We start from the raw sequence: 18,874 nt of genomic DNA, 5'->3' as shown, positions 1-18,874 counted from the left end.
GAGAATCTTCCGGGAGAGCTGGGGGGACACACCTCATCAACAAGGGTACCTGCATAATAAACATTTGTATACTTAACCCTGAATTGTATCCCACATCTTTAAAATAAAAAATTTTTTAAAGAAGAAGAAGAAAAAAAAGATGTACTCCACACCCATAGCATAAGAAGCGGAAGCAGAATGGGGAAGGTAACAAACCACAGCACAATGCAATGCGGTCACACAGAGAGGGCAGCCGGGCAGGATGTTTCTGCCCAAATATCCTCCCACCTCGCTGACCGACCAGGTACAATGGGGTTTATGTCTTCAGGCATCATATATATGGATCACAGAGAGAGAGGCAGTGCCCCAGATCACAGGAAGGCCCTGGAAGGGACCAAGAGGTTCAGCAACCAGATGACAAGCTTCTGAGGAACTCCCTCTGGCAGGGCATCTCACTCAGCCCCGCTCCACTGACAGCAAGCCTCAATACTAGACATGAAGGCAGCTACCACTTTTCCCAAAGCAAACAGGCAGGAAATAGTCTCATGGAAATCCCAACCACAAAGATGAGCACACAATCAAGAGCCATCAAACATTTGAGGAAAGACTACACCACAAAAGGAAGCCAAAAATTCAGCAATTACAGAAGCATTTCCTGAGGAAATGAAGTTACTACAAGCCCGTTCTGAATTAATTACTAAAGGAAGTTTTCTATAAGAAGAATAAACCTGGGAGGATTGAGGACTGTAAACAACAAGAAGAAGCAAAGGAAGTAGCAAGACTTGCTGTTGATCCTGAGAATATATGTAAAATATTAAGTAAATTTCAATATATTTATAAATATATAAAATATTAAGTAAATTTAATATTGGTTAAATAATAAATACATTAATATATTTACTTGAACTCAATCTTAAATATATAAATTCATAAACACAAGGATTCAAAAAGCTTTCCATCTATAAAATGACCTTGAAAGAAATATTATTAGCCAGGCATGGTGATGTACACCTGTCATTCCAGCTACTTGAGAGGCTGAGGCAGGAGGATCACTTGAACCCAAGACGTTGAAGCTAAACTGAGCCATGATCATGCCACTGCACTCCAGCCTGGGCAACAGAGTGAGATCCTGACTCAAAAGAAGAGAAAAGAAATATTGGAGAAATTCTTGGGTAGTAAGAAAAATTAAGGCAAGGGGAAGCAGAAGGATTTAAAAGCAACAATGAACAGAGAAATTAGTAAAACTCTGTTAAATATCTATTCAAGTAATTATTTTAAAACAAAATGTTTGAGCCGGGCTCGGTGGCTCAGCCTGTAATCCCACGCCTTGGGAGGCTGAGGTGAGTGGATTGCCTGAGCCTGGGGGTTCGAGACCCGCCTGGGCAACTTAGTGAGACCTCATCTCTACAATAAATCAAAATGAGCCAGGCGTGGTAGCACATGCCTGTAGTTTCAGCTACTTGGAAGGCTGAGGCGGAAGGATCGCCAGAGGCCAGCAGGTCAAGGCTGCGGTGGCCGGGAGCGGCCACTGCACTCCAGTCTGGGCGACAGAGTGAGACTCCAACTCAAAAAATTTAAAAATAAATAAATAAATAAATAAATTTTTAAAAAATACCTTTAAAAAAAATGTTTGAACTGGTAATTTGGAACTAAAATACGAGGCGATATCCCACATGAGAAGAGGGAGGAGGCGGAGGTGGGTAGGAACAGGTGTGGAGCTCAGAGGAAGTCAACAGTGATCAAGTTCTCTTCGTGTTTGGGAGGAGGACACAGAACACTGTTTTCTCTATCTGGGTTTTACAAAAAAAATATGATTCTAAGTAAGTATATTTAAAATCCATGATTAATTACCAGAAGACTATGAATAGAATGCAAACCAATATCTTAAAAGTGCATATGAAAGAAAAAAAGTCAATCACACAACAAATAATCAGGAAGAGAAAAAATGAAATAAAGATAAAAAGAAAAACACCACAAAACAAAAATACCCAAAGAATAGTAATCCACCAGCAAAGAAAGCAATACAAATATTCAATAAATAATTAAAATACAACTAGTAATGATAGAAGAAATTTAGATAAGATGTTGTCTTATCTATTAAATTGGGAACTATTGAAAGTGATAACCCAGTATTACTGAAGGTTAAGACAAGTTGGTTTCATTTACTGGTGGTCACAGTGTAAACTAGTAGAACCATTCTGAAATTGATTTTGCAATATATACCAAGAGTCTTTAAAAAGCAGCAATTCCATTTCTAGAAATTCTATTTCTGAAAAATATAAGCTAAGGAAATAATCAGGGAGAATCCTAAAAATGAGAATGCTAATCTCTCTCTCTCTCTCTCTCTCTGAGCATGAACAGTAGCTACAGGGCAGCAGCAAAACACAGCTAACTATAAAAATTCTGCCTGTCACTGATGGTGGCTTAAAAATGTGCTTACTTATATTGTTAAGTAAAAATAATTAAATGAATAAATAAATAAAAGATTATGAAACTACATCATCCCAAATTCTTAAAAGGGGTCCAGCCAGGCTCGGTGGCTCAGCCTGTAATCCCATGCTTTGGGAGGCTGAGGTGAGTGGATTGCCTGAGCCCGTGGGTTTGAGACCAGCTTGGGCAACTTGACGAGACCTCATCTCCACAATAAATCAAAAAATTAGCTGGGCGTGGTAGTGCACGCCTGTAGTTCCAGCTACTTGGAAGCCTGAGGCGGAAAGATCGCCGGAGCCCAGCAGGTCGAGGCTGCAGTGGCCAGGAGCGGCCACCGCACTCCAATCTGGGTGACACTTTCTTTTTCTTTATGTTTTTCTGACTTTTACAAGCACAGTATAATAGAGATGTGTTGCCTGACAGTCCCGTATCTATCCCCAGTGCTTAAAACAGTATCTTGCTGGGCATGACAGTGACTTACATCTGTAGTTCCAGCTATTCAGTGAGCACTGAGCTATATACCACTGCACTCCAGCCTGGGTGACAAAGGTCAGGTTCGGTGGCTCAACCTGTAATCCCAGCACTTTGGAAGGCTGAGGCGAGTGGATTGCCTGAGCCCGGGAGCTTGAGACCAGCCCGGGGAACTTGGTGAGACCTCATCTCTACAATAAATCAAAAATTAGCTGGGCGTGGTAGTGTGGGCCTGTGGTTCTGGCTACTTGGAAGGTTGAGGCGAAAGGATTGCCTGAGCCAGCAAGTCGACGCTGGGGTGGCTGTGAGCGTGCCACTGTACTCCAGCCTGGGTGACAGAGTGAGACTTCAACTCAAAATAAATAAGTAAATAAAAAGGAAGAAGAAGGAGAGGATGAAGAAGAAGAGGAGGGAGGGAGGAAGAGGAGGAGAAAGAAGAAGAAACTCTGAACTTGAAGATAGATTTTTGAAATTACCTAGTTAGAGAAAAAAAAGAATCAAAAGAAAACTTATGAGACTTGTGGGACACCATTAAGCAAACAAATATTTGCATTATAAAAATGTCAGAGGGAGCCAGGCTCGGTGGCTCAGCCTGTAATCCCGCACCTTTGGGAGGCTGAGGTGAGTGGATTGCCTGAGCCTGTGGGTTCGAGACCCGCCTGGGCAGCGAGACTTCATCTCTACAATAGATCAAAAAATCAGCCGGGCGTGGTAGCACATGCCTGTAATTCCAGCTACTTGGAAGGCTGAGGCGGAAGGATCGCTGGGGCCCAGCAGGTCGAGGCTGCGATGGCTGGGAGCGGCCACTGCACTCCAGTCTGGGCGACAGAGTAAGACTCCAACTCAAAAAAATAAAAATAAAAAATGCCAGAGGGAAAAGAGATAGGAAAAGGTACAGAAAACTTGTTTAAGGAAATAATAGCTGAAAATGTTTCAAGTCTTTAGAGAGATATGAACATCCATGGCCAGGAAGCACAAACATCCTCAATTAGGTTCAACCCCAAATATACTCTCTGAGGCACATTATAATCAAATTGCCAAAAGTCAAAGAAAAAGAGAGAATTCTAAAAGTGTATAAGAGAAAAGCATCAAGTCAAGTACAAGGAAATCCCCATCAGACTGTCCACAGGTTTCTCAACAGACAACCTCCAGGCAAGGAAAGAATGGGATGACAAAGAGCTGAAAGAAAAAAATAAGTAACTTCTAACTTTATTTGACACTAGTGCATGCTTTATCAGTTCACTGCAGTGGCTGCTGGAGAAGGGGTTTAGACCAGTCAAGAATAGTATTTCCAGCAAAACTATCCTGCAGAAAGTAAGGCAAAATAAAGACCTTCCCAGATAAGCAAAAAGTGAAGGAATATATCACCACTAGAACAGTCCAACAAGAAATGCTTAAGGGGTGCTACAACTAGAAGTTAAAGAACAATGATTACTACCATGAAAACACATAATGTAGAAAACTCACTAGTAGAAGTATATTCATAATCAAACTGAGAATATTCCAGTGCTATAATGGTGCTATGTAAACCTTTCAATCTTCTAGTATGAAAAGTACAAATCAAAATTGTAAAAACCAGGCTGGGTGCAGTGGCTCACACCTATAATCCCAGTGTTTTAGGAAGCTGAGGTAGGAGGATTGTTTGAGGCCAGGAGATCCAGACCTGCCTAGGTAACACAGCAAGACCCTGTCTCAACACAACAACAAAAAATTTTTTAAAATAGTTAGGTACAGTGGTGTGCACCTGTAGTCCTAGCTCCTTAGGAGGCTGAGGTTGGAGGATTGCTTGATCCTAGGAGTTTGAGGCTGCAGTGAGCTATAATTGTACCACTGCTCTCCAACCTGGGTGACAGAGTAAGACTCTGTCTCTGTCTCAAAAAAAAAAGTCAAAAACAAGCATGGCTACAATAGCTACAATTAGTGGCTAAGGAAAACACAGTAGGTAACAATGTAAATTAAAACAACAAAAATACAAATTGTGGAGAGATGGAAAAAGTCTAGAGTATTTTTATGCAACCAAAGTTAAGTTATTATCAGCTTAAAATAGTCTTTCATAAGACCCTATGTTGGTCTCATGATAACCACTAAAAAGAATTTACAACAGATAAACAAGTGAGAAAGATAAAGGAAATAAATCTTAACTCCACAGAAAACTACTAAACTCCAGCAGTAAACAATAAGAGAGGAAGAAAGGAAGAAAAGAATCTACAAGAGAACAATTACCAAATGGAAGTACTCATCAATAATAACCTTGAATATAAAGTGATCCCATTCTCCAATTAAAAGACATAGAGTGGCCGAATGGACTGAAAAATAAACAAGACCCAACTGTACATATGCTGCCTATAAGAGACTCACCTCACTATTAAAGACAAACATAGACTGAAAGTGAAGAGATGGAAGAAGATATCTGTGCAAACAGAAACCAAAAGTGAGCAGGAGTGGCCATACTTGTAGTAGATAAAAATAGACTGTAAGTACAAAACTGCAAAAAGAGAAGGTCATTATATAATGATAAAGGAATTCATTCAAAAAGAGGATATAAAAAATGTAAATATATATACACTCAACACTGAAGCACCCTAATATATAAAGCGATTATTATTAGGCCTGACAGGAGAGATAGGTTTCAATACAATAACAGCAGGAGACTTCAATACCCCACTTTCAGCAATAGACAGATCATCTAGAAAGAAATCAACAAAGAAATATTGGACTTAAACTGCACATAGATCAAATACACCTAGCAGACATTTACAGAATATTGCAACCAACAGTTACAGAATACACATTCTTCTCAACTACAGATGGAACATTCTCCAGGATGGATCATATGTTAGGCCACAAAACAAATTTTAACAAATTTAAGAATATTGAAATTATATTAGGTATTTTTTTCTTGACTACATAGCATAAAACTAGAAATCAACAAGAAAAAATTTTGAAGACTTTACAAATACATGGAAGCTAAAAACACGTTCCTAAGTAACCAGTGGGTCAATGATGAAATAAAAGGGAAAATCTAAAATTTTCTTGAGGCAAACAAAAATGTAAAACATATCATACCAAAACCTATGGGATACAGTAAAAACATTTCTAAGAAGGAAGTTTAAATCCCCATAGCAAAAAAGAAAAAAGATTTATAAATAAACAACTTAATGACATGCCACAAGGAACTAGAAGTATAAGAACAAACTAAACCCCAAATTGGCAAAAATAAGGAAATATTAAAACTAAAGCAGAAATCAAGACAATTCCATTTATAATAACTACAAAAAATAAAAAAATAAGATATATAGGAATAAATTTAACCAAGGAGGTGAAAGATCTCTTAATAAGATATCTAGGAATAAATGTAACCAAGGAGGTGAAAGATCTCTACATTGAAAATTTTAAAACACTGATTGAAAAAAAAAACAACTAAAGACGCAAATAAATAGAAAGATATTCAGTGTTTATAAATTGGAAAAATTAATTTTGTTGAAATGGCCAAAGCAATCTATAGACTTAATGCCATCTCTATCAAAACACCAATTACATTCCTCACATAAATAGAAAAAAATTCTAAAAGATATATGGAATCACAAAAGACCCCAAATAGCCAAAGCAATCCTGATCAAAAAGAAAAGAACTGGAGGATCATGCTACCTGACTTTAAAATATATTACAAAGCTATAGTAACCAAAATAGCATAGTACCAGCACAAAAACAGATACATAGACAAATGGAACAGAATAGAGAGTCCAGAAGTAAATTTATGCACCTGCAGCCAGCTGATTTTTGACAAAGTGCCAAGAACACACATTTGGGAAAGAACCGTGAAAATAGGATCTCCACATGCAGAAAAATGAGATTGGACCCCTTATCATCATCTACAAAAATCAAATCAAAATGGGTTAAATACTTAAATGTAATAAAACTATGAAACTACTAGAAGAAAACATTGGGGAAATGCTTGATGACAGTGGACTGGGCAAAGATTTCTCAAATAAGGCCTCAATAGCACTTCCAACACAAGCAAAAAATAGACAGCTAGGATTATATCAAACTAAAAGCACAGCGAAGGAAACAATTAACAGAGTGAAGAGGCAACCTACAAAATGGGAGGAAATATTTGCAAACTATACATCTACAAAAGGTTACTATCCACAATATATAAGAAGCGTAACAAAACCAACTAACTCAATATAAAAATAAGCTAAGGACCATAGTAGACATTTCTCAAAAGAGGACATAAAAATGGCTAACATCAAAAAATTCTCGACATCACTAATCACCAGGAAAATGCAAATCAAAGCACCATGGGATACCCTCTCACTCCAGTTAGAAAAGCAGTTACCAAAAAGACAAAAGTTAAAGGTTGGTGAGGATGTGGAGAAAAGGAAACACACATTGTTGGTGGGAATGTGACTTAGTACAGCCATTATGGAAAACAGTATGGAGCTTCCTCAAAAACTTAAAAATAGAATTACCATATGATTCAGCAATGTCACTACTTGATGTGTGTGTGTGTACATACATATATATATATATATATATATATATATATAAAGAAAATGGTATATATATATATGGAAAAGGAAAACAATATGTTGAAGGAATATCTACACTTCCATTGTCCAACAGTGAATAAATAGATTAAGAAAAGGTGGTATGCATCCACAATGGAATACTATTTAGTCAATAAAAAACAATGAAAGTCTGTCATTTGTGAGACTATGGATGATCCTGGAGGAAATTATGTTAAGTGAAAGAAATGAATCATAGAAAGACAAACACTGCATGATCATGCTCCTATGTAGAATCTTTTTAAAATTTGGTGTCAGAGAGGTAGAGAGTAGAATAGTGGTTACCAGATACTGGGGAGGGGATGGGACAGGGGAGGGTGGGGGAAAGTTGGTCAATGGGTACAAAGTGACAATAAGATAGGAGGAATACATCCCAGTATTCTATTGCATAGTTAAGGGACTATGGTCAGCAGTAAGGTATTATATATTACAAAATAGGTATTGTATATTACAAAATATCGCAAGAGAGGTTTTTGAAGGTTCTCAACCCAAAGAAATGAAAAATGCATGAGGTGATGAGTATGCTAACTACTCTGATTTGATCATTATATAACATACACATATATCGTAACATCAGATTGTACCCCATAAGTATGTATTATACAATTACAATGTGTCAGTTAAAAAAAATTTTAAGTAAATAAATAAAAGCTATGAGAGTCAAGCTGAAGAGCAACTCACAGCTGACATCCCTAGAGCACCAACATCGACATTGGTATTCCCACTGCAGGAGGCAAACAGTACAAATCAGGGCTCAATTTATTCTTTTACAGATTGTCTATAAAGTAATGAGAAAATGTTAATGATACAAATTAAAAAATAATATGTTTGGAAGGCTGCGGTGGAAGGATCACCTGAGCCCAGCAGGTTGAGGCTGCAGTGGCCATGAGCATGCCACTGCATTCCAGCCTGGGCTACAGAGTGAGACTCCAACTCAAAAATAAAAAAGGAGTTTTCTGCTTTGGGGCTCTTCACCTTGAAAGGTGAAACAAGCCAGGTGTGGTGGTTCAAGCCTGTAATCCCAGTATTTTAGGAGGCTGAGGTGAGAGGATTGCCTGAGCCCAGGGGTTTGAGACCAGCCTGGGCAACTCGGTGAGACCTTGTTTCTACAATAAATCAAAAAATTAGCCGGGCATGGTGGCACACACCTGTGGTTCCAGCTACTTGAAAGGCTGAGGCAGAAGGATCACCTGAGCTAAGCAGGTGGAGGCTGTGGTGGCTGTGAGCATGCCACTACACTCCAGCCTGGGTGACAGAGTGAGACTCTGACTAAAAAATAAATAAATACGTAATAATAATAACAAGATGCTATGTTTGTAGCTATTACATTGAGAATAGCAAAAATAATTGAGAAAATAATTCCTTTTGAACTCAAATACATTTATACCACTCAGGAAAATAGCCTAACTTACATTTTGTCTTTGTTGTTTCTGATTTGTCTTACTGATTAACAAAAATAAAAATATCAACTCAAATTCATGTCAAAACTATGCTTACTCATCAATTGCAATCATAGGTTGGCTGCAGATGTGAGCTCAGCGAAAGTCAACAAAAGCATTCTAAGAGAATCAATTGGACATATGGAATTTGCAATAAAGACATTTGAATTTTATTATTTGCAAATTATGTACAATATATCTGTCATAGTAGTACAATTTACAATAAACTTATGTACATATATGCTTTCTTTTTTTCAGGGAGCCAGTTATTACCCATTTCCCAGCATTCCCCTGGGCAAAAGTGGCCCTGGCTCTGAGCATGGCCTAAAATAATGAGGATGTCAGAGTTTGGAGGGCATGGTAAACATTAACTGTTTTAGAGGAAAGACAGTAAGAGTAAAGAACTCAGGAGAAAGTCAGTGCCCCACCCTGTCCTCATCTCCTGACACTCTGCACTGCACAAGTTCTTTTTCCTACTCTGTAAAATGAAGACATTGGACCAGATCAGTATCTTTAGGTTTTCTGACTACAAGTCACAGTTGTATGTGTGACATATAAAACACACAACGCACAGTTACAGCTATGACCCAGATCAGACGTGTGTGCGCGCAAATGTGTTTAGCAAATGTTCACAAAACAATACTCCTCTATGCTCAACATTTTCTGGTACTCCTAATTTGGTTCCATTCATTCCCATTCTGTCCCATTCCATTTTGTAAAATACTAGTCCTAACCACCAAATTAATTTTACAGCCCACTAATGGGTTGCAACCAACCTTTTGGAAAAACACAACAATCAAACTTGGCTATGAGATGATTGCGAGGGGCCCATCCACCCATGAAGGCCTCTGACTCACTCAGCAAGTATGTGTGTTTGCACCGCAGGATCCTGAACACCATGCCCTGCTCGATGTGAAAACAGCTAATGAGGTCAGTTGGAAAGTGTAGCTCAGACCTCATGGCCTCTCTTCCTGTCCTTGCTCCTCCCTGACCCAGAGGCATGCCTTCCTCCTGGCTGCTCCCCCAGCCCCTCTGAACTTAGCCTGCAGTGCTCTCTAGTGCTCAAAACAACTTTTTCATGCTAGGGGGACGTTTTTCATGTCTAATCCCTCACTTTTAGGTCCTGGGCTTTTCAAGGGATAGGAACATGTTGTTTGCAACTTTGAACTCCGCTTATCCCCCGCCTTACCCCTACCTTGGACTTGGGACAAGGTACATAATAAACTCAAGCAAGTTCTCGCTAAAGGAATGAATGAATGAGAGAAGGAAGGGAGGGAGGGAGGGAGAGAGAGGAAAGAAGGAAGTAAAGAAGGAAGGGAGGAAGGAAGGAAAGAAAGTAGGAAGGAAGGAGGGAGGGAAGGAAGGACGGACGGACGGAAGGAAGGAAGGAAGGAAGGAAGGAAGGAAGGAAGGAAGGAAGGAAGGACGTACGTGTGGGAGACACACACTGCATGTGTGTGCTTGATCTGCGTGTGGCTGAGCTGTACCCTGCCCATCCAGGATGCACTGCTTCCCATTCAACCTCTACCATGGAGTCAGAGACTCGAGGCTCTGGAATACACTTCATCTGAGGTATGAATGCCTCTGCATTTTCCACTGTTCCACCCTCACAGGGCGGCCCTGAAGCCCCATTTAGGCATGTTCAGGAGTGGGAAGCCTGCACCTCCCAGGCTGACCCTCCCATCTTGCCAGGCAGCAGCACCCCGTGGGAAAAGCACAAACTTTGGAGCCAGGCAGACCTGAGAGCAAGACCCAGCTCCACACGCGCCAACTCTCTAGGACTTACTCTTCTGGTCCTAAAAATGGATCCAATGCCTCCTAGGATACTGTGAGGACTCGATACAAGAGTCAAGTGCAAGGCCTCTCTGCCCAAAGCCTCATGTTTCACTTTCCCATACTTTCCCTGCTTCTGAATGTCTATGACCAAAGAAAGGAGTTTTTCCTTTCGCAGATTTGCACAGCACTCTTGCAGGTTGTACTTCTGCCTCCTCAGACCCTGGACCCTCTGCTCCCCTGTCTCCAGAGGGTCTGGGGAGCCATTCTCCACGTTGAGCAGTGGCAGCCTCTGCCGCTCCTCACAGGTTCTGCCTTCTGTCCCCAAGCCTCAGCCCAGTGCCACACACAGCCATGCTCAGCCAGGCTGGCCCGGCATCCCTGGCCTTCTGCTGGGATCAGGTGTCAGCGACTCCCCTGCCCTTGGGCCTGTCACCACATCAGTCTCTCATCTGGTTAACCAGTAGCCAGAGCGTCCTCCCATTCCTGGCCCTTGTGACCAGTGTGGTACTTCCGTGCTGCAGGAAGAGTGGCCCAAAGCACCACACCTTTGCCCAGAATGGCCCAGCTGCCCTCCTGACCTGCTGACCTCCTTTGAAGCCTTCATGTGAAGAGACCTGGCCAGGAAAAACTGCTTTGAGTCCAACCCAGCTCTGCTGCTAAGCACTGTGGCTCCTGAGACTTGAGGGACCCTTGGGTCTTGGTTTGGTCACTTCCGAATTAAGGAGATAGGTTGCTTGAGAAACACCCCATAGTCACAGCAGCCAGTATACTGTTTGGAACCGTCTTTTCATGGGGCTATGTCCTCCACTGGATGGGGAGCTCCTTGAGGGCAGGCACCCTTCTTTTTTAGCTCTAGGTACTCTGCCCCTGGCCATAACTCTAACAACAGTAGGTGCTTACTGATGTTTCCTAAATGGATGGATAGAAAGCTGACATCCAGCCGGGCTCAGTGGCTCAGCCTGTAATCCCGTACCTTTGGGAGGCTGAGGTGAGTGGATTGCCTGAGCCTGCGAGTTCGAGACCTGTCTGGGCAGCGAGACCTCATCTCTACAATAAATAAAAAAATCAACCGGGCGTGGTAGCGCATGCCTGTAATTCCGGCTACTTGGAAGGCTGAGGCAGAAGGATCGCCGGAGCCCAGCAGGTCGATGCTGCAGTGGCCAGGAGCAGCCACTGCACTCCAGTCTGGGCGACAGAGTGAGACTCCAACTCAAAAAAAGAAAAAAAGAAAGAAAGCTGACGTCCCTTGAGGGCCTGCTATATGTGCCAAGCTATGTTTCAAGGTTATGTGTGTCTATTAACTAATTTCATCCTCACAGCAGCCCTATGGGAAAGGTACTATTATCACTCCATTTCACAGAATGGAGGGACATCAAGGGAAAGGCAATGGGCACAGATATCTAGATACACAGAGAAGAAGAGAAAAATGGAATAAAAACAAGATGTTTCATGTGTATGCATCACATGAAGTTTGCATTCTCAAACTGAGGAAACTGAGGCACCAAAACATCAAGAAGCTTGTCCAAGCTTGCACAACTACAAAGTGGGGAAGCTAGACTTCGAGCTCTGAAAATCTGGATGATCATACAAGGATTTTCAAACTGTTCAATTCTGATTCCTTGGCATAATTTTCAGCTCCTATGGCCAGGGCAATCTGAGTTCAGAATGGAGATGAGAGACTGGCAGACGCTTGTGAAGGTTTAAGAGTGAACTTGGGTACCAGGTCACCTGTGCTTGGCTTAAGCATGCAATGGGAGAATGCAAACTTCTTTTCAAGAGTGAAATCTACCCAAGTACAGTGGCTCACACTTATAATCCCAGCACTTTGGGAGGCTGAAGCAAAAGAGTTAGTTGAGCCCAGGAGTTCAGGACCAGCCTGAGGAACATAGAGCAAGACCTCATCTCTACAAAAAAAAAAAAAATCAAAAAATCAAAAAATTAGCCAGGTGTGGTGGCACACGCCTTTAGTTGCAGCTACTTGGGAGGCTGAGGGGGAAGGACTGCCTGAGCCCAGGAAGTCGAGACTTCGGGGAGCTGTGATTGTGATCATGCCACTGCACTCCAGCCTGGACAACAGAGTGAGACCCTGACTCAAAATAAAAAATTTTTAAAAGATACAAAAATGAAACTAAATCCATGATGAAACAATATGGGAAGGAGTGGGAGGGGATAAGGTAGCAATGAAACAAGATTGGTCAATTGTTAATCATTATTGAAGCTGGTTGGTAGGTAGGTGGGGGTTCATTAAGTTCTCTCTTCTTTTGTATGGGTTTGCATGTTTTCATAGTAAAAAGTTTAAATCTTTAAAATAAAAAAAGGGGAACTTCACAAATACCAAAACCCATATAGCCTTGCTGCCTGTCTTTTTTGTTTTCTTCCCAGTTCGTTCTTCTTTATGTCAGGCCTGCCTCTCAGCCTGACATATGCAGTTCTGTCTGTCTTTCTCTTACTCTCTGTTGGCTTGTCCCTGTGTCTGCCACTTTCTGTGACTCTCTGAGGATTAGAGGATTCTGCAATGATGCATACACATGAAACATCTTGTTTTTATTCCATTTTTCTCTTCTTCTCTGTGTATTTAGATATCTGTGCCCATTGCCTTTCCCTTGATGTCCCTATGTTGACCTTACTGTACATTCAGCTAGGGATGGTCAGCTCTGGGACTATACCCTACCTTACACGTTGTCCATGGGGGTTTTCATGCATGTCTGAAAAGTTCAGAGTGTGCCTATGAAAAAAATTGGTGATTGAAAAAGACAAAATCTCTTTCTTCTTTTTCTACTCCTGCCATTTTTTTTTTTTTTTTTTTTTTTAGAGACAGGGTCTCATTCTGTCACCCAGGCTGTAGTACCGTGGTGCGATCATAGTCACTGCAGCCTCCAACTCCTGGGCTCAAGGGATCCTCCCACCTCAGCCTCCTGAATAGGTAGGACTACAGGTGCACCATCGTGCCTAGCTAATTTTCTTATTTTTTATGGAGACAGGGTCTCGCTGTGTTGCCCAGGTTGATCTCAAACTTCTGACCTTAAACAATCCTCCCACCTTGGCCTCCCAAATTGCTGGGATTACAGGCATAAGCCACCATGAGCAACTGGTCTATACCAAGGTTTTTGGTAAGCCAGCTTCCTTCTAATTGTTGGAGGGAGAGAGGGAGGAGCTTGGCCTTGGCCTTCTGAAGCTTGGACTTCTGAAACTTGACCTTGGTCTTCTGAAGTGCTGGATTACAGGAACACTCTGCCATGCCTGGTTCCCTTTTCTTAACCACCCAACAAAGAACCATTAATTTTCATTTTGTTTCACTTAATAAAAAATAACAATAATAGCTATCATTTATGGATGTGTATCATGAACTAGACATTGGGCTAAGGTTCTTATATTTATTATCTCATTTAATTCTTTCACAATGTATGCAGCATGAACTAGTATTCTGACTTTACAGATGAGGAAACTGAGGCTTTAGAGAGGTTCTGTAAGATCAAAGTCACTTAGCTAGTGGATGGCAGAGTTGGAAATTGAACCCTTCTTATATTTCCTAAACAGGAAATATATTCAGGCACCAAAATGACATTAAGACATTGATCAAGGTTTCATGTCTAGGACCCTTGGAGGGGACAGTGATCCCCTCCTCTTCACTGGTAGACAAATCTGTCTTATGCTCAGGCCTGAGCCCTACCCTGTGACAAGCTGAACCGTATCCTAGGAGAGGATACTGGTAGAGAGGAGCCCTGGGAGGGATGAATGGACTCATAGGAGCATGATGCTCACTTCAAAGGAATGTCAAGACTCTAGGGGGCATAACTGGTATTAAGGGGTGGGCTGTGTTCTCTGGGTCCAGCCCAGACTTTTCTTCTGAGTCCAGACCACAGGGCCAATTACCTGCCTTCTGGTTATCGCTTTTTGAATGTCACTTGGGCACCTCAGTTCAACCTGTCCCAACTAAATTCCCCTTCTCCCTCCCCTGGGGTCCTCATCTCAAGAGTGGCACCGCCACCCACCCATTCATTCAAATCAGGGACCCAGGGTCATCCTCTGTTCCTTCCTCTCCAATCCCTGCTGAATCCAGACACATCTTCCTACCCACATAGCCACCACCTCTGTCCAGGTCACCGTTCTGCTTGTCCGGACTATGGCAGTAGCCTCCTGTCCAAGCTCCTACCACCTACTCATTCTCTATTCTTTGACCACATCCCTCCCCCTGTGGCCTTAGCCTTTCCCCTTCTCTCAGTCCAAGGAACCCAGCTGGAGAGAGGGGGAGAAACAACCAATCCTCTTAGATTTTCCAGTTCCAGGCTCTACCAACTTCCAACTGAACCCCCCCCGCCACCAACACACTCTGTCCACCTGTCCTTCAAGGCACCACTCTGGTCTATTCCTGGCCACATGTCTGTTTCATCCATTGCTCTCAGACCCTCCCGCTAGATACCCCCTTCCTCCAAGTGACTCTCGTTATTCCTGTTTTCATGGTTGATTTTCTCCCTTTCATTCTCTGTAGTGCTTATCCCTCAACATTCTAAACAGATGCTATGACACCAAAAGACAATGGGTTTTTTTTGTTGTTATTTTTTAAAGTAGCCTTTTCAGTTCTTGAATCTTAAATGTTTAGAGGTTAGAGTAAGAATGCTTAACTTCTGCCATCTGGGCAGGGCTTTACAGATCTCCAATTTTTGCCTTCTTGTTCTTATATGATCTTCACAAGCTGTGGTTTGGGTGGGACAAGTGTTATTATTATATTTGACTAATGGATGAAAACACTGAGGCTTTGAGATTTGTCAGAAGCCGGGCTCAGTGGCTCAGCCTGTAATCCCACGCCTTTGGGAGGCTGAGGTGAGTGGACTGCCTGAGCCCGCGGGTTCGAGACCCGCCTGGGCAGCAAGAACTCATCTCTACAATAAATCAAAAATTAGCTGGGTGTGGTAGCACACCTGTGGTAGGGTGCCTGTAGTTCTAGCTACTCGGAAAGCTGAGGTGGAAGGATCGCCAGAGCCCAGTGGGTCGAGGCTGCGGTGGCCGGGAGTGGCCACTGCACTCCAGTCTGGGCGACAGAGTGAGACTCGAACTCAAAAAAAAAAAAAAAAGATTTGTCAGAAACTGCAGAATCAGGATTTGAACCCAGGTCCTCTAACGCCACATCTGGGCTCTGCCCACTCCACTCTGTGTCTCTGAACTGAAGACAAAAGGAAACCTATTCACTGACCCAGTAACCTATCAATGGTTCTTTCTCCATGCCAGCCTGCCTACAGATAAACTAAACCCTGCCTTCCTCCCGGCTTCCATTAATCACCAACATCAAAGAAGGCAGTTGCCAGGAACATGCGGCTGGCCAGCATGACTTGTTTCAAACCTGTCTCTTAAAGCTCACCTTGTGTTTTCTGGAAGCATCTTGATGGGGAAGTACCACCTGCGGTCCCGGTGGGCAGTATGCTGGCAAAGGAAGTTTCTCTGGATTGTTCTTTGGGCTCCTCTGGGCTCTTGGTATGGCTGCTTCCAGTGAGCTTGTGTCCTGCCCAGTTCTCTTCGCGACACCCAAAAACTGAGAAAAAGCAAACATCCAGTCAAACATTTACCCGACAAATGAAAGCAGGCAGGCGGTCCACTTCCTCATTTCAGAACATGGCTGACTATTCTTCTACTCTTCCTCCTCTTCTCATGCTGCAAAAGCAGGACCACCTCTCTTACTCCCTCTCCCTTGGGTTCTGGTTGGCCCTTTCAGGCCCTGTTGGGGGCACTGGCCCCCTGAGCTGTGGGAGTTTTGCCCAGCAGTTGTGGCCCCTTTGACCAGCTGTAAAAATTATGACAGGCAATAAACTAGGACTCTGCCTCAAGGTAATAAATGAGGACCACTGGCTTCCAGATTGTCTTGGAAACAAGACAGCCCACTTGTAGGAGAAGGGGCTGGGCACAAGTTCAGAACCAAATCCCACCCACATGGCAGAACTGACTAGCTCTCTGCCAAATGTTTCCTCTCCCCTTCCATAAAATAAGGCTGTTCCTGGATTTTCCCAGCCAGGACCAGACTCCCCAGCTGCTCTGGCATCTAGGAGCAAACACAGTCTAGGTCTCACCCTTGGAATGTTAGCGGAAGTGACACTACTGGGCCAAGACAGTCAAGGAGTGAGTGTGTCTTTTCTATCTTCTTTCTCATCTGCTGGTCAGACTCTACGACTTTAAAAGAAATAGGAGCTGGGCACAGTGGCTCATGCCTGTAATCCCAGCACTTTGGGAGGCCGAGGCGAGAGGATTGCCTGAGCCAAGGGGTTCGAGACCAGCCTGGGCAACTTGACGAGACCTCTTCTTTACAATAAATCAAAAAATTTGCTGGGCGTGGTGGCGTGTGCCTGTAGCTCCAGCTACTTGGAAGGCTGAGGTGGCAGGATCACTTGAGCCCAGCAGGTCAAGGCTGCAGTGACCGAGAGCATGCCACTGCACTCTAGCCTGGGTGACAGAGTGAGACTCTAACTCAAAAAAAAAGAAATAGTATCATAAGATAGAAGGAACCTGGGTCCATGAATCACCACATAGAGAAAATAGTCTTCTACACAGACTGTTCTCTCACAGACTAGTCCATGATCAAGAAATAAAGTGTGGGGCTTACTTTTTTGATGTGCACAGAATGTGAAAGAACTGTGAGCACCATGTGTTCCAAGTCTTTTTGTTTTATTTTTTTATTTTTTGTATAACACCTTTATTTATAGCATTTTGGCATAGAATAAGGAAACAAAACCTTACTGTAGTTACATAGTTTACATATTTCTTTTTTTCTTTTTTTTTCATAATCATTATTTTTTATTATGGGTTTGTGGGGTACAGTTAAGTGTTAGGTGTACAATTACATTTCATTCAGGCACCCTGTTGATAAGAGGTGTTTCCCAATCCCCAGACAGATATTTGCTACTGTTAATCCCATCTTCTCCCATAGTTTCCCAGTACAGTCAGTCATTTTCTTATAATATTACATTGGATGTTCAAGGTCCATTATATGAGTGAGAACATGTGATACTCGGATCTTTGTTTCTGTGAGAGGTCACTCAGTATTATAGATTCTAGTTCCATTCAGGTTGCTGCGAAATTCATGATTTTGTTCTTTTTTATGGCTGCGTAGTATTCCATCGTGTATATGTACCACTTTTTAATCCAGTCCTCTTTTGATGGGCAGCATGGTTGTTTCCAGGTTCTTGCTATTGTGAACAACGCTGCGATAAACATACATGTGCAGGTATCTTTTTTATAGAGTGATTTGAGTTCTTTGGGGTATATTCCCAGTAGGGGGATTGCGGGGTCATATGGGAGGTCAATATTTAGAGCTTTTAGGAATCGCCACACTGCTTTCCACAGAGGTTGCACTAGTTTACACTCCCACCAACAGTGTAGAAGTGTTTCCTTTTCACCACACCCTTTCCAGCAGCTGTTATTTTTTGAGTTGTTGATAATTGCCATTCTGACTGGAGTTAGGTGGTATCTCAGTGTGGTTTTGATTTGCATCTCTGATAATTAGTGAGGTTGAGCATTTCTTCATGTGTTTGTTGGCTGCTCGGATGTCCTCTTTTGTGAAATGTCTGTTCATATCTTTTGCCCATTTTATAATGGGGTTGTTTGTTTTTTTCTTTTTAGCATGTTTTAGTTCCTTTTAGATCCAGGATGTTAAGCCTTTGTCAGACCTGGTGCTGGCAAATACTTTTTCCCAGTCTGTAGGCTGTCTCCCTGCTCTCTTGATGGTTTCTTTGGCCTTGCAGAAGCTTGTCAGTTTAATGAGGTCCCACTTGTCTATCTTCTCTCTTATGACCTGTGGGTTTCGGGTTTTGTTCAGGAATTGGATGCCAGTTCCGATTTCCATGAGGGTATTTCCTTCATTTTCTAAGGTTCTTATGGTTTGAGGTTTTACTTTTAGGTCTCTGATCCATTTGAGTTAACCTTTGTGCATGGGGATAGATAGGGGTCCTGTTTCAATCTTCTGCATCTGGTCAGCCAGTTTTCCCGGAACCATTTACTGAATAGGTTCTCCTTTCCCCAGTGGTAGGTGGTGGAGGCCTTGTCGAAGATGAGTTGGTTGAGAAATTGAGGTTTTGCTTCTGGAATCTCAATTCTATTCCATTGATCTATATGCCTGTTCCTATACCAATACCAAGCTGTTTTGATGATTGTAGCTTTATAGTAAAGTTTGAAGTCTGGCAATGTGATATCTCCTGCTATGCCTTTTTTGCTGAGGATTGTTCTGGC

The 18,874-nt window shown here is 42.3% G+C and overlaps 1 protein-coding gene across 1 annotated transcript in view; it reads right to left on the bottom strand.

Moving 5' to 3' along the window:
• Nucleotides 1–16,190, bottom strand: part of CCDC180 (coiled-coil domain containing 180) — a gene marked incomplete at its 5' end in the record, with an annotated part of 117,230 nt that extends 101,040 nt beyond the window's left edge. Inside the window, 1 exon segment of the mRNA XM_021706715.1 lies at nt 16,020–16,190. Coding sequence (XP_021562390.1) covers nt 16,020–16,190 — 171 coding nt within the window.
• Between the last annotated feature and the right edge of the window lie 2,684 nt (nt 16,191–18,874).

The sequence above is a fragment of the Carlito syrichta genome, unplaced genomic scaffold, assembly GCF_000164805.1.
Source record: "Carlito syrichta isolate Samal-C Ts95f unplaced genomic scaffold, Tarsius_syrichta-2.0.1 Scaffold315953, whole genome shotgun sequence".
NCBI classification, from domain to species: Eukaryota; Metazoa; Chordata; class Mammalia; order Primates; family Tarsiidae; genus Carlito; species Carlito syrichta.
The sequence above is the reverse complement of the archived record's forward strand: the minus strand, read 5'-3'. Positions and strand labels throughout refer to the sequence as shown.